Raw genomic sequence first — 14,707 nt, forward strand, 5'->3', positions numbered from 1 at the left:
CATTCATATTTCAAACAGGAGAGGTCATACCAGAAGAGGGGGCTCTGTCCAGGCTGAGAGAGGCGATAGTACTCCTTATCAAAGGGAAGAACCTTCGTCAGGCCAAAATCAGCAATTTTCACCAGCGACTCATTGGCAACAAGAATATTTCTTGCTGCGAGGTCTCTGTGGACGTAACGCTGCATCTGCAAGTATTCCATGCCCTGCAAAAGTTAAAACAGGTGAGCACAAAAAAGAATGTGAGGCAGAAAAGAAATTGTCAAACCTGCAATTAATGAGACATTTTCAGTCAGGGAGGATTTTTACCTCAGAGTCTTTTTTTGTTATTGCATGTTTGGTTGGACGACTAGTCAAAAAGGCCTATCAAAGTTGTTATCCTAGGGATTTGCTGCGTTACACATTTGAAGGAAACAGAAGTGTTTCCTCAGTATGTTTGCTAAATTTAAAACTGAAAAAATGTCACATTTTTCCTTCTTTATGTTAAGATCTAAACTGAAGTAGCACTGATTTGAGAGAACAAGCTGACCAACATATCAGCTGGCACAGTCAGAATTTGCATGTGATGCTGCTGTTAGACATTGTTGATTTGCATGTTATATATGCAATGGACATAAAAATTCAAATTCCATCGCTATATTTAACACATACTTCAACCACCATGAGCCATACTTTGTGATAGTAAAGATTTGATCTTTACAGTTTTGTTCATCAAATATAAACCTCGTCCATTTCTATGTATTTGGAAAAGGCTGATGTCTGTGACCTTTACCTTACAAATCTGAGAAGAGAAAAGCAGCATCCGCCTGGTGGTGATGTTGTGACGGTTAGTCCACACATAGCCAGTAAGGCTGCCATAAGGCAGATACTCCATCACTAAGCTCATGCTAAGGCGACCTGTGAACAATCAAGCAATTCAATAAACCAGGTTAGCCCAGTGCATAATGTCATATGTGCATAAATACAGTGGTAAGTTTCAAAGTCTCTAAAAGCATGTTTTCTTGAGATAATATTAATTAAAACATAAATAATAATTACACATAATCTAATAGAGAACATACTATTTGATTATTCAGCAACAAAATAATCTCTTTTAACGATTATTTTAAGGCTTTTTCTGTTGAGTGTGTGTCATTTTTTTACCCATGCTGTAGCAGACCCCTCTGTACTTGACGATGTAGTCACAATGCAAAACACTGAGCATTTTAACCTCCTTCTGGAAATCCTCTAGATTGGAGCCTTTGTTAGGCTGCAGCTTCTTCACAGCCACGAGCTCGCCAGTGTTATCACCCAAAGGGTCGTAGCGACAAAGCTCAACGCACCCAAAGTTTCCCTGCAGATATAACCAGATGATTCTGGGAATCACCATTCTGCAAAAGTCAAGTACGACGCAAGATTTAGTAGATAATTTGTTGTTTCAAACTTACTTTTCCCAGTGGGGAGATGTAGCATAAGTGTCTTTCCTCAAACAGTGTTTGATCATGCGGAACAAGGTTGAAAGCTTTGGACATGGGGCTCTGTGTCACCGGTTCAGTAGCGTGAAGTATGACATAATCTGTCACAAAAGACATAAATACACAAAGCAGCTGCATTAGATTCAGTGTCTCGCAAATATAGAAAATACTATATAGTACAGAAGCATTTATACGCAGTATAAAGACATTTAAAACAGTAAAGTAAATCTAATTAAAATCTTACACAGATAAATATTTATTCCACAAAAAATATAAAAAAAGAGATGAGTAGAAGAATTGAGACCATGGCCGCCAACAGGTGTGGATAACTAAGTCAGTTTTCCCAGGCCAAGGCAGAGGAGACCTAGAACCGTACCCGCTAACTATAAAATTATGGTTTGATAGAATAGAGTATATTTTTCCTTCATGGTGGAGAAAATATAAGGCTAATATTTGGTTTGGTCGCCTGCACAAGTTCTGGCTTGGAGTTCTTAAGCGTCTAGTGGAGTTTAAAATGCTACAGACAGAGAGGAAAGTATTCATCTTCAATCTGTCCCTCCGCTTTGAGTCAGCCAGCCTCCATCATTGATAAAAGAAACAGTACTAGTTACCTGAGGAGCAAGTTGCAGCTACAGCTTACAGACTACAGCTAGACAAGATTAATTAGGCCTTTAAATGGTAAATATTAATTAATATTATACTAATTACAGAATGTTGTGGGTGTGAGTATCATGGCTGGGCCAAGGCAGAGCTGTCAGCTGGCCTGATTGTGACTAACACTGCTTCCCACAGGTGGTGCTGGTTAGCAGAAATGTTTTACCTGAGTGTAGGTTACTACCTGATGTGATGAGACTGTTGAGCTGACGGATGATACTGCGACACGATGGTCTGAAGGCGGCGTCATAGTCCATGCACTGAGCGATCAGATCTGCTAACTCTGTCCACTGGGAAGGAGGCAGCTGATGCATGTTCTCGTAAAAATTCCTCTTCTGCAGCAAAAACACAAACAATTTTATAAGTGCTTGGCAATTGGAAAGTTGCTGGTCTGACTATGTCAATGTGCAAGGCACATAACCCAGGGCTGCCCACTGATCGAAACTTACATTTTTAATAAAGCAAATCTGATGACCTAGGGAACTTTAAAAAGTGGTCCCACTCAGTCTCAACTGAATAAGAGTAAGTAGTGACTTGTAACGCCGCACAGCCTCTGCATTACATGAATGACTGACTATACCTGATCTAAGTTCCAGCCTCTCAATGGGGAGTTTCCATCGTTGAAAATTTCCCACACAGTGGCACCAAAGCTCCACTTATCGCACTCGAGCGTCAGGTTATCTGGGGCATCAAGCACCTCAGGAGCCACCCAGGGAATCCTGTCCAGAATAACTGAAAAAAGAAATTTCATTAATTAACTCTGATCTTTTTTATGTGTTTAAGACATGATGTGGAAAAAAAAATATATATAAATAAATATAAAAGTAGAGTACATGTAGAGTAACATTAAAAAATGTTACTCTACATGTAACATTTTTATTTTTTATTTTATTTATTTATTTTTTTAGTGTTACCATCATTTCCCATCATGACCACACTGATGCCCGGGTCACTCAGCTTGATGAAGGGAGAGCTGCCCAGCGAGGGGTCACCTTCTCTTGCCAGCAGCAGGTTTTTAGCGCAGATATTTCCATGAACAATGTTTTGCTCTTCCTGTAATGGAATTGTAATTTTATCTTAAGGACAAATATAAAGTTTTATTCTAGTTTTATTGTGTTTTATGAGCTATTTAAAAAAAAAAACCTATAAAGCTTTCAACACAAACAAATGTAACCAACTTTCTGCAGACTCTGTTTTCCTCCTTGTTAAATGTCTTTCTTACCAGGAAGTTGAGTGCGCATGCAAGCTGTTTGGCTATGCTGAGTTTCCAGCTCACTGAGACAGATGTTCCTCTTTTCAAGTACAGGTCAAGGGCTCCATACTTGACAAACTCCTGAACCATGATGTCTGTAACGGCACAGCAAGACCTGTTTCTACAGCTGGGCTTCAAATACAAATTCTGAAATGCTCACTCACGTGCACAAGAACTGAGCAGGGTCACATAAGGACTGAGGGAGACTAAATTATCACTCTACATGTATCATATTGTGGCAAATGCAATGGATTTTACCAAAAACATCAATTAAATTTCAGGAAATTAACCTTTTGTCATTAAAATTTGATGCCGCTTTTGTCTCACATGCTGTTTTGGATCAGTTAAAGCACTTCATTTTAATATTGTAATATTATAAAACAATAAGAAAGTCTAGTTGGTTTATACTTACTTTGTGATCCGTGTACACTGACTCCATATACATGGAGGAGGTGTTTATGAGAAATCTGGCTCATCAAACTGGCAGCTTCGAAGAGTGACTTAGGGGGAAAGACATTTTTTATATTTATAGGGAACTTGAATTTGCTGAATCTTTAATAACTCACACATAATGCTTTGCGCCACAAAAACCCACCTCCCAGCAGTTCTTGTAAGCAGAGTCAAGCTCCTTTAGGATGACTTCAGTCATGTGTTTTTCTCCATCACGGAAGTCAGTTTTGTAGCCTTTAAAGATTCGGGTGAAGGTCCCCTGTCCAAGGCTGTCACCCTGACACGAAATACCAAAGACATTGCATTCATTGTTGTGGGAGATTTAAGTGAGAACAAAAATAAAAATCATACAGCCCAAAGATAAAGGTTGTTCTATGTTAGTTTTGGTCCCACGTCTGAATACTTACCCAGTTCAGGTCTCCAAATTTGATCATGTGGATCTGAATGTGACTGAACTTGTTTCTTTCAGGTGCTGGAGATCCTTGAGCTTCAAACAAGCTGCTGTTTCGTACAATTATGAGATTTGTGAGTTCTGCAGAGACAGAAATATATATGTTCACTTCCACTTGAACACATATAAAGGTATGAGAACATTGGCTGTAAGTTTAGATCTAATCATTATTACAAAACTATCTTGAGTTGTATGATAAAAAGGATAGTGTGAAATTTATTCAACTAATTAAAAAAAAAATAGCTTATTGTGTCAAATAGCTGCAGACATTTCAATTGAACCATTTAATGAAGCAGCACTGCTTTTGTCTTTCAAGCTTTACATTTACCTAAGTGTCCCTGAACTCACATAACTTTGTACCTTTGGGCCGAGGTGGACAGCAGCGAGTTAACTTGACGGGTATTTCGGCCAACAGCAGCTTGTTGTGTTGGTAATAGTTGGTGAGTTCTGTCAAGCTGGAAAATGATTTTGTGAGACCAGGAAGACTGTAGCTCTCATTTTTAATAATGAGACAGTCCTTGTAATCAAGGCCAAGAGGGGTCTGCAAAAAAAAGAACAAATAGATTTAATTTGCAATAGGTTATAGATAAAGAAGTAGCATTAAAAAAAACAGGGACATCATCAGTATAGAATGGCCAGTTATCCTAAATCACAAAATTGATTGTGACTCCTATAATACTTTTTAAAGGCTCTTTCAACTATATGTACATTCAAAGACTTTCTTTTTTTTGATGTCAGGTTATTGAAATACACAGAAGAGCTGCATATAAGCCATTTGAAAACGAATGAGTGTCTAATTCGTATCTCCTGCTGTCTTTACCTGAACACAAACAGTGAGGAAGAAGTTCTCGTAGTTCTTTGGACTCTGCCGGATAAGGAAGGTACCGCCTGTGCATCCTGACCTTTTCAGCTTGTTGACTGCAAACTCTGATCTGATTCCACAAAATGTAAAAGAGACATCTTAAACATGTTCACGTCAAAATAATAGTCAAATTAAACGTCTGTTCAAAAAGACCCACGTGATAGGGCCATGACAGTAGTTTTTGAGTCCCTCTAGAAGGCTTAGTGGAGCAATGTCTTGACAGAAGAAATGGCTTGAGTCCGTGATCAGTCTGAAATAGCCATCGATCAGCGACATAAACGAAAGTGCCTCTTTGCGACTCTGGAAACTAGCTTCCTGTAATGGCAAATGAGCAAACCAAACAGTATAAGAATACAAAAGCAAAACTTTAATATAAAATACAAATTAAGAAAAGTTTTTGTAAAGAAGTATTTACCAAGCATCTGTCATCCTTCCGAGTTATCGTTACCATCCTGCTGTCTTGTGGGACCATCTCGTTCAAGATCCTCTTAATGCTGATGTCTACAATTTCATGGAAATCACAGAAGGTCTGCCATTCCTAAAAAAAAAAAAAAAAACAGCAGATGGACTTATTTTATAGCAAAAACTCCTTCTCTACTAAGGGTAACAAAGTAACACTTGACCAAAAAGATGGAAAGATTAAACCCTGGAACATAAGGGCAACCAGCTATCTGAAGATGTCTACAAGTGTTTGACCCCATACTTAAACTGATGCCCTACTGTTTCCAATCTTGCAATTGGAAACTTTTGCAAGATTTGGCTAAAAGTCTTTGTGCTAACCTACTTTGGGACACCTCAAGGTTTTGTCCTCTGGGCTCTCTTGTATACTTAATATAGATGTCCTCATTCTGGAATACACTGATGAGGTTACAGTGTTTTGATTGACTGATTACAGTTTGGTTGAAATCCTCAAGAACTTTTTAAAGGAGTGATTAGTAGTTCATTCAAACTGATTGAATGTCAACATATCCTAATCAATGTAGTCTATGCTATAGGGTTGACTCCTTTCTTGCTAATGTTTTGAACTGCATGACTAATTGAAACTCATAGACTTTGTTAGGACATTCAAGTGTGATATGCAAAATTCTCGAAACTGAGGAACCCCTTGAAACCTAAATATCGTCACCTGTAATTCTGAAATCTCACTAAACCCAAAGGTCCTATTTGACACTGGCACTGCACCGATGTTTAAAACTATAGTTTTCATGCACTGAGAAATAAGACCAATTAACTGAAGTTATAATTTACTGATCTAAATATTGAACCCACAAACACTTTGCTCTTACCACGGCACCATCAAGTTGACCAGTTTGAATTCCTGTCTCCCCACAGACCCGCAGAAGGGTGAAAGTTGCTTCCGCGTGGGAGGAAGAACGATTGACACGGAAGGTCTCACTCCCGAGAGACGGCTCGATGCCAGCCAGTTCAATCAGGTATTTGAGCTTCAGGCTGTACTCGTCCACTGAGCATTTGCCAAGTTTTTTCAAGAAACGCTTAAGAGTGTTCCTGATTCGAAAGCGGTCCAGGCGGTTTCGTTTCTGGATTTCATGCCGATGTGACTTGGGGAGGCAGGATTTATAGCTGAGGAAGAGCAGTCCAGGTAAAACAAGAGACTTTAACAAACACAGCATATTTTGACTAGAAACGCTACAGTGGTTCAAATATTGTAAAAGAACACATTATGTATTATTATGTGCTCTTTTGCTAGCTGCATACATATATCAAAAACAACCACATCAAAAACTTTAAACTGAAAAACTGATTTGTTGTCATCTATTTTGAAAAACAAAATAAAGCTTTATTCAGCTGTAAATACCTGACAGTTTTGCAGAGCTCTCTTATAGTTTGGCGTCGCTCTTTAGCCATTCTCCACAAGTCCAGCACAGCAAGGCCGAGGCATTCCTCCTGGGCGCTCAAAGGTGGAACGATTCCTGCTTCACTCGCAATGAAGTCACTTCTCAACTAAACACCAAAAAAAAAAAAAAAAAGCCGGGGACACTCTTTAATGTGACATACCTGCCTTACTTTCTGAGAAACATGCAATATTCAGCCTTTTGTTTTTTCTAACTACATTTTTACACTAAAAAAGGCAAAAATCTACAAAATAGGTTCTGCTCAACCTAACCATAACCATAACCCTACCCTATGTTAATTTTGCAAAATTTTTTATCAATGTCGGTACAAATTGAAAAGCTGCTCTAAACACACTTTTTGTTTCAGTCTACTCATTTTAACTGAGGATGTGTGAAATTGTGGGTGTTAACTTCTGACTTTACATACACTGAATTAGCATCAGTGCCCTTTAAAAAACCTTACATGAGACAGTAAAATGTCTAAGAATGTTTTTAAATTACAAGGAAGATATCGTGTTTAAGTCACTTTTTTTACAGTCTACCTTCCTTTGCAATGGTACATCATTAATACACTGATATAAAATATAGTGAAGTAAGTTATTGCCTTTAATATTAATGAGCATGATGTTCATGTACTTTACCTGAGCAAAAAGGTAATCTATGACATTGTAGTCAAGCACCAGACTGATTCTGTCCTTTGTCAGACTGTAGCGATATGAAGTTCTTGGTCCTTCGCCGAACCAGTTCCCAAAGAAAAACCTGGAGACATGAAAGATCCATTATTATTTCTGAGTCAAAGCAAACCTTACTTTTGAAATGTAAGCCAAGTAATTACATGTCTTTCCTTTAGTTGTTCCCTTTCCAAGTACAGAAATTAATGTGAACTACACATTAATTAGTATGGATTTTATGCAGCTCAAACATATATAAAGAATTTTTTAGTAATCCAGAACCTTGTTGCAAAGCTTGTTGGAAAAATATTTCAAATCAACTCAATCTTGTATTTAGTGAAGACTTCAAATGTTGTTCGAAGCCCAAAGCTTACACAAAATGGTGCAAAGTGCAGTTCCTAAAAGGTTAAATGATTTGATAAGATATATTTTCATGGAGAGTTAACTTTTTCTCCTTCATTACTGCAGATGCCCATATTGTTGTTGGTGAGCTGCACTTACTCTGTACTACTAATTTATGTAGCTTTGAGAAACTTTCTCTACATGCCGTTCTGACATATATTTAGAGGTATAATAATAGATAAAACAGCTGCTGTTAACTTTGAATGTAAATCGTAAATCATTTGGACATTTATGCAATAAAACAAGCAACAAAACACTCCACATTTGTAAGATTTTCACTTGAAAGGTTTGCATTTATTAGTAATTGTGTCTTCCTTGTATCTGATTTAGTAATAATAACAATAAAGATTACATGAAATAGTTCTGAAAGTATTCATATGGCTTTTTAAAACTGAATTTTGAATACTGAACTTACCTCACTCTAAAATGAACGACCAAGTTTTCGTCTGAGTCAAACATGTGTGATGGCGGATACCAAAATGACAGATCTGCAGAGGCTAAACCGAAAAGGCTCAGGTACACTGGTAAGATTCCTGGATAATAAAAAAATATTACACGTAACTTTATTTGGACAACCAGCACCTCAAACCAACCAGAAATTCCTGCTCAGAGTCTTATTCATCCATTCATTCTTACCACTTTTCTTTCCTGCTTGGATGCAAACATTTTCTGCACTTATCTGTCCGGATGAAATTTGTATCACTGTCGCATCCCTTGTGCCAGGAAAAAAGTAGATGTGTACTTGTAAGCCGGCTTCCACGCTCGAACTGGACTTCTGGCTGCCCCCCCGGTCTCTCAACACCAGGGGGGTCGACTCTTCCTCTCTGAAATTCATCGGCATGTCTGAGAACAAAATCGACAGTTGCATTCAGATATTTGCTTCAATTTAATTATAGGAGAACCCAATTTCAAGTCACACTCCCTCCAGTAGGAAGAAAACCTCAGAGAAATGAGCAAAAACATTATTTCAGGAAGAATTTGATGGTCAGTGGTGCTAAAATTTCAAGAATGAGAAATAAGGCCTTTGTGGGGTTACTCTTTGCACTGATCTTCTAAAAAATTATGATTAGAAAAATGTTGAGACAAATGTTTCCCCTTCTCTTATGTTACTGTTCTAGGGGAGAATAAAACTGTGATTTTTCTAAATGTGAGTGAAAATGAATATCCAGCTCTATAAACAAAGTAAATATAAACTTATATAAAAAATAAAACAGAGGCTTGAATATAACATTGTCCTCATTAAATGTAAGAAGCTGGACTAAAAATTACTTAAGTGGCTGAAGAAACACCTTTTAATATACAAGGCAATGTGCTAGACATTGAGACCATCACATTAGATTTCATGATCTTTGTTTCCAATAAAGTTTATTTTTTTCAAAATGTTGTAGACCAATATTTTTAAAGACAGCTTTAAAAGAGCTGTCTTTTAAAGCTCTTTGGCACATCTTTCCATGGTCTGCTTTGTGTCTTTGAAATTACTGATGAAACTAGACGGGTGGGTGACAAAAAGGAAAATCAGGCCAAATTATCTGTCTGTCTGCACAGTATGTGAGTCATGCCTTATTGTAAATAAAACCTGACTGCATCTGAGGGTCTACATTGTTTGCATTTCCAATAACTGTTTTGCAATTAATATCAACACAGGGTTAAATGAGACAAAATATACCATTACACTCTGTCATAACTTGTCTTGATGTCAAATGAATCACTTAAATCAATAGGTCCCCTGACACACTTTGAAAAATCCTTGAAAGTCCCATTTACTCAAAACGACCAAACGTCTAGTTGTTATTGTGAAAAGATGTGTCATCAGACAGTATTGTTTACAGTATATGGCCAGGACTGTTTTAAACATATTCAGTTTAATGGTCTTGTTAATAAGGGTTTTTCTGGTAACACTTTATTTGAAGGGGTGTGCATAAGACTGACATGACACTGTCAAAAACATGACATAAGATCTGTCATGAACATAAAGAAGTCTTTATGAATGTTTATGACAGTTGTTATGAAGCGTCATTCGGTAAACAATGACACTTTTAATGCAAAGTTGCTCTAAAAGTTGCATTGAAAGTCCATTAAAATGCCAACTTTGCATTAAATTATCATAATTTACAAAATCATACAAAGTTGGCATTTTTAATGGACTTTTAGTGCAACTTTTAGAGCAACTTAGCATTAAAAGTGTCATTATTTACCGAATGACACTTCATGACAACTGTCATAAACATTCATAAAGACTCCTTTATGTTCATGACAGAAGTTGTCATGTTTATGACAGTGTCATGTCAGTCTTATGCACACCCCTTCAAATAAAGTCTTACCGGATTTCTCTGCTTCAGTTATGTATTTTCCAAACCTTATTGATTGTATTGTGTCTTAAAGTTGAAACAAGATTATGTCAAGAATACTCAATAAACTCAGTACGCGTTACATGTTCAGCTCTAAGAAATTACAGATGTTCTTAGTTCTGAACTTTAATTAAAAAGCAGTTAAGACACACAGACAACTAGTGACATTTTAGAAGTATAATAATTCGAATACATTAAAAGCATATGGAAATGTGTAGTTTTGCAATCAACAAATCATCGCACATAATGGAGCTGCATATCTCTCATACTACAAACATCAAAGCTGCAGCACGTTATACAACCCAACAATAATGCTTTGGAAGACACACACCTGCTACTCCTTCCTCTGACTGTTCTCAGATCTCTTGTCTAGACCAAAGAAAAAAAACTAATTTGGAGTAAAGGTAACGGATTATTGTCAGTGCCTTTTTGGCAGATTTCTTCTTCGCATTACATCGTCAGGAAAAAACAAAAACAAAATCCAATTCTTCTAATTCTTTATGAAGTTCTAATTCAGGGCCAAACAAGACAACCATTAGCAGCATTTTCTAATTTTACTGAACCTCTGTCTCTCGCTTATGTCTGTTATTAGCTTTCACGCTTCCTGTGGCTTGGTTTATTGCTCAAGATGCTTAACCAGTTGATAATTTTCATATATTTTGTGCCATTTAGTTGCTTTGTTTGAAGCTGAATATTTCTGTTGTCCTGTGATCAGAAAAGAGTAACTTTGAGAATCTGAAGTAATACGAAGCTTCACACTAACATGGCAGCGGTCTTTGCTTGTTGTCCCCCTGCCTTTTAGGTGGTTACGCACCAGACATTTAATCATATTCAAAGACCTTTGGGGATTCCCACTGGGTTTTTGTGAAACTGATTGCCATGTTCTGCTACATAAGGAGCAATGTAGCATGGAAAGTAAAGAACCCCTTTGGTAACTTATGTCACATTGTTTCATGTTTCAGAACTGGCTCTTAAATTACTTATTTGATACAGGAAATAGCATCTACCACTGAATTCACACTGAAACACATCAGAATAAAGGGAATATTAAAACATTAAAATGTCTAAAGGTAAGCATTCACTGAACACGCACACAGCTACAGCAGATCAAAACAGAGAAACATTTCAATTTTATTAGTTGAGAACAGTCGACCTTACCCAGCACATAATTTCTAACAATTGCCTGATAGTCCCAACGTCAAGCACCAAACATAAACATTATTAAAACCTAAAGTCGTTGGTCAAGCTGTTACCTTTCACATTTGGATGTCCTTATTTCCTCAATTCATCAGTTTGTTCCTGTAAGTTGGTGCTTTCCTTTTTTTGACTTCTGCGTTTCTTATTCTCTGTATGTATTTGTCAGCTCGAGAGCGTCAGGGTGTTGACAGGAAGTCCTATCTGATTTCCTGATTTTTGACAAGCGTGCCAAAAATGTCGACAGTGTCTGATCGCTGTCAGTTGTTTTTTTTTTTTATTTTTATTTCAGTCACAAAACATGAAGAAAACTTTACCTTCTCACACAAAATTATATTCTGTTCAGTACTTAGACAACTTAACCACAATATGCTGCACATTGACTGAAAAAAGGGGATTTCTTCTCCTAAAATTGAAACTTTCTGATTCCTTTCCTACTGCTGCATCTTTCAGAATGAGCCCGTGGAGAACTCTGACACATTTACAGCAAAATATCTGAACATTCAGGGCCTCCAAAACAGTTAAATTTTCTGTGTATGAAAACATTGTCTATTGTGTTTCAGTCATGTTTGTTCCAAATATGGACAGTTTCCATTCACAGTTTGCACTATTCAAAAGCTTGATTGTAAAAGAGCAAGATTCTCTTTCTGCTGCTCCATAGAACAACAAATAAAGCAGCAATAAGAAAATTAGGCATCACGATTATGTTATTATAGGAACTCAAACAGAACTTTTTCATTTTCTTTTAAAAGATTTCTTGATGATGAAATGATCATGAGAGAAGCTTATGTTCCGTGGAAGCGAACGTCCATCTTTCAAGAAATCGATTTATCTGACATTTCAGGAAAAGAAACCCAGTGTGGCTTTGCTTCTCTGCAGCGCAGCTTCCTGTTCTAGTTTTACCAAAACCACCTGGTCTAAACTGCATTCACAGCCAGCTTGAACTATGAGTTTACTTCATTCTTATTGCACTTTTCATGTTGCTGTTTGCACTTGTTGCAAATGCATAAGTTGTCCTGGTTAACATTATTCAGTTTGTTAAAGATTTGTTAAGATGTGTGCAAATTAGCTTCTGGATTCCTTTAGTGAAGTTTGTTTCCTCATAATGAAAATATATGAATGAATACAGACTTTTCCTCCAATCATATGCCACTATTAGATTTCCTTGTTATTTGATCAACTCAGATTAACCACCAGTTTCCTGTTAATGCTAAGACAATGACTCATGGGTCATCCCTTCTGTTCTGACAGAGAGGGATCACAACATGAAGCTGTGCAGTTTGACCATTTAGACATCGTTCACATTAAAGTCATATTTTACTGCAAGCGACCCTACAGATATTTTACTGATACAGTAAAGCGAGTGTATGCTATGTTGCAATGGATATGAAAACATGTTCAGTGAAAAAAGTGTTTGCTCCTGACAGATTTCTTCTGTTTTTGCTGTTTTTGTCAGCCTTGTTTCAGATAATCAAAAATAAATACATACTGGATAAATATGACCTGAGTAAATAGAGCAACTAGGGTATGGAGCTGGACCAGCTGTGTGATGTTAGCTCTATTGCATGTGGGGTGTCGGATATGTTGTTTTCTCATTCAACGTCTCTCCCATTTCTTGCTCCACAAAGGTCAGTAAGAGTCAAAAGACACATTTTAGGCTATACAGTCTTTTAATTGTTTTACATAATTTCAACCGTCATTTTCCCACTAGCCACAACAATCTGCACTCTACTTGCTGACACAAGCTGAACAGGTCTTGAATCATCAAATGCTGGGTTTCTTGGCTAAGAGGTTCCTGTTAATGCTAAGACAATGACTCATGGGTCCTTCTGTTCTGACAGAGAGGGATCAGAACATGAAGCTGTGCAGTCTGACCATTTAGACATCTTTCATATTAAAGTCGTATTTTACTGCAAGCGGCCCTACAGATATTTTACTGATATCTGTAGGGATATCTGTTTACTATAACCACACTGAATACTATAGCAGAAAACTGCTAGTGTTTTGGAATTAAAGTAAATTAGGGAAAAGCCCTGTTTATTATTTGTTTCTAAAATGACCTTTTTGATCATTAATCATTGTCAAAACCTATAAAAACTATTAAAAGTCTCTTTTTTTTCTGGAAGAAATACATAACCTTAAATATTCCAATAAAGTTGGAACTTTTACAATGCTTACTACAGATCTTCATTTAACTGACTTTTGTGTAGCAGTGTCATACTAATCAGATCTTATTACATGTAGTATGTAGGTCAAGATTTGCTGTAAAAAGACAAAGATAGCCAAGAGTTTACGGTCAAATGTTTAAAGCTTGTGATGAATAAAGCATCTGAACCAACATAGAGAGTTTTATTACACTGTTTAAACTTAAGTTGAACTCTACTTTGAGTTTAAGCTTCTTACAGAGTTTTGTATACAATAAAACCAGTGCTTGTAACCACAGTAGAAACAATTTACAGGTACACAAGGAAGTCATCTAAAAAGATGCTCTTTTACAGCAATTAGTGTCACTTCAGGTAAGGATGTGTCGGAAGCCTTTCAGTAAATGTCTTTCACATATCCTTAGCTCTTGCTGGGATTAAAGTTCCAGCAAAAGCTAAAGGAAGTCATCCATGAGTTAATCTTTAGTTGAATTGATTACTACAAGAGTGTCTTCAAAGGTCTGCCTAAAAAGTCAATCACACATCTGCAGCTGCTGTTGTCATTTTCAGTTTCCTCATCATTTACCTTTTTTTTTTTTTTGTAAGTCTCTGTTAAAATGGTCATTTCTTTTATTTTGTTTCTTTTTCCCTTTAACTGTATTATACATCTATGGACACAAACACGGTCTCTTGTAACTGAAAAGCATTCCTTGTACTCGCCATTAATATTAGGGACTTTTGAACAGAATGACTTTATTGCTCTTTTAAGATTGAATGAAAATAATCAATGCGAGAGAGAGCTATTGACATACAACAAGTTTTCTGATGGGGAGTTAATGATCATTTACTGTATGTATGTATAGATCAAATTCCAGTAATCAGCACTATAAAGAAGATAAGATAGTGGATTTATTATTGTTCATTTTGTTAGAGACCAACTCTTCAAAAAGAAGGTATATATATATATATATATATATA

General features: G+C 36.7%; 1 protein-coding gene and 1 long non-coding RNA gene across 5 annotated transcripts in view; one reads left to right on the forward strand and one right to left on the reverse strand.

Annotated features, from left to right (window-relative positions):
* jak3 (Janus kinase 3 (a protein tyrosine kinase, leukocyte)) overlaps positions 1–14,707 on the reverse strand; it is a 28,781-nt gene that overhangs the window by 1,710 nt on the left and 12,364 nt on the right. The window contains exons 2-22 of one of the 4 annotated variants that reach the window (XM_016665063.1): positions 11,648–13,561; positions 8,683–8,889; positions 8,462–8,579; positions 7,615–7,732; positions 6,937–7,082; positions 6,407–6,701; positions 5,536–5,658; positions 5,278–5,435; positions 5,079–5,190; positions 4,619–4,799; positions 4,215–4,339; positions 3,953–4,084; positions 3,770–3,857; positions 3,328–3,452; positions 3,020–3,158; positions 2,686–2,837; positions 2,290–2,440; positions 1,425–1,552; positions 1,141–1,330; positions 770–894; positions 31–203 (exon numbers count right to left, since the gene is read on the reverse strand). In XM_016665063.1, coding sequence (XP_016520549.1) covers positions 31–203; positions 770–894; positions 1,141–1,330; positions 1,425–1,552; positions 2,290–2,440; positions 2,686–2,837; positions 3,020–3,158; positions 3,328–3,452; positions 3,770–3,857; positions 3,953–4,084; positions 4,215–4,339; positions 4,619–4,799; positions 5,079–5,190; positions 5,278–5,435; positions 5,536–5,658; positions 6,407–6,701; positions 6,937–7,082; positions 7,615–7,732; positions 8,462–8,579; positions 8,683–8,887 — 2,984 coding nt within the window. In that variant the 5' untranslated portion in view covers positions 8,888–8,889; positions 11,648–13,561. Of the gene's footprint in view, positions 1–30; positions 204–769; positions 895–1,140; positions 1,331–1,424; positions 1,553–2,289; positions 2,441–2,685; positions 2,838–3,019; positions 3,159–3,327; positions 3,453–3,769; positions 3,858–3,952; positions 4,085–4,214; positions 4,340–4,618; positions 4,800–5,078; positions 5,191–5,277; positions 5,436–5,535; positions 5,659–6,406; positions 6,702–6,936; positions 7,083–7,614; positions 7,733–8,461; positions 8,580–8,682; positions 9,949–11,552; positions 14,682–14,707 lie in introns of those variants that run through there. The other 3 variants (XM_007541184.2, XM_007541192.2, XM_016665048.1) reach the window with 3 other exon arrangements.
* Positions 140–6,539, forward strand: LOC103129933 (uncharacterized). Its single transcript, XR_475139.2, has 4 exons — positions 140–221; positions 4,277–4,389; positions 5,093–5,139; positions 6,453–6,539. It is a non-coding gene; the product is annotated as an uncharacterized LOC103129933 (long non-coding RNA).

This window comes from Poecilia formosa, unplaced genomic scaffold, assembly GCF_000485575.1.
Source record: "Poecilia formosa unplaced genomic scaffold, Poecilia_formosa-5.1.2 Scaffold10, whole genome shotgun sequence".
NCBI lineage: Eukaryota > Metazoa > Chordata > Actinopteri > Cyprinodontiformes > Poeciliidae > Poecilia > Poecilia formosa.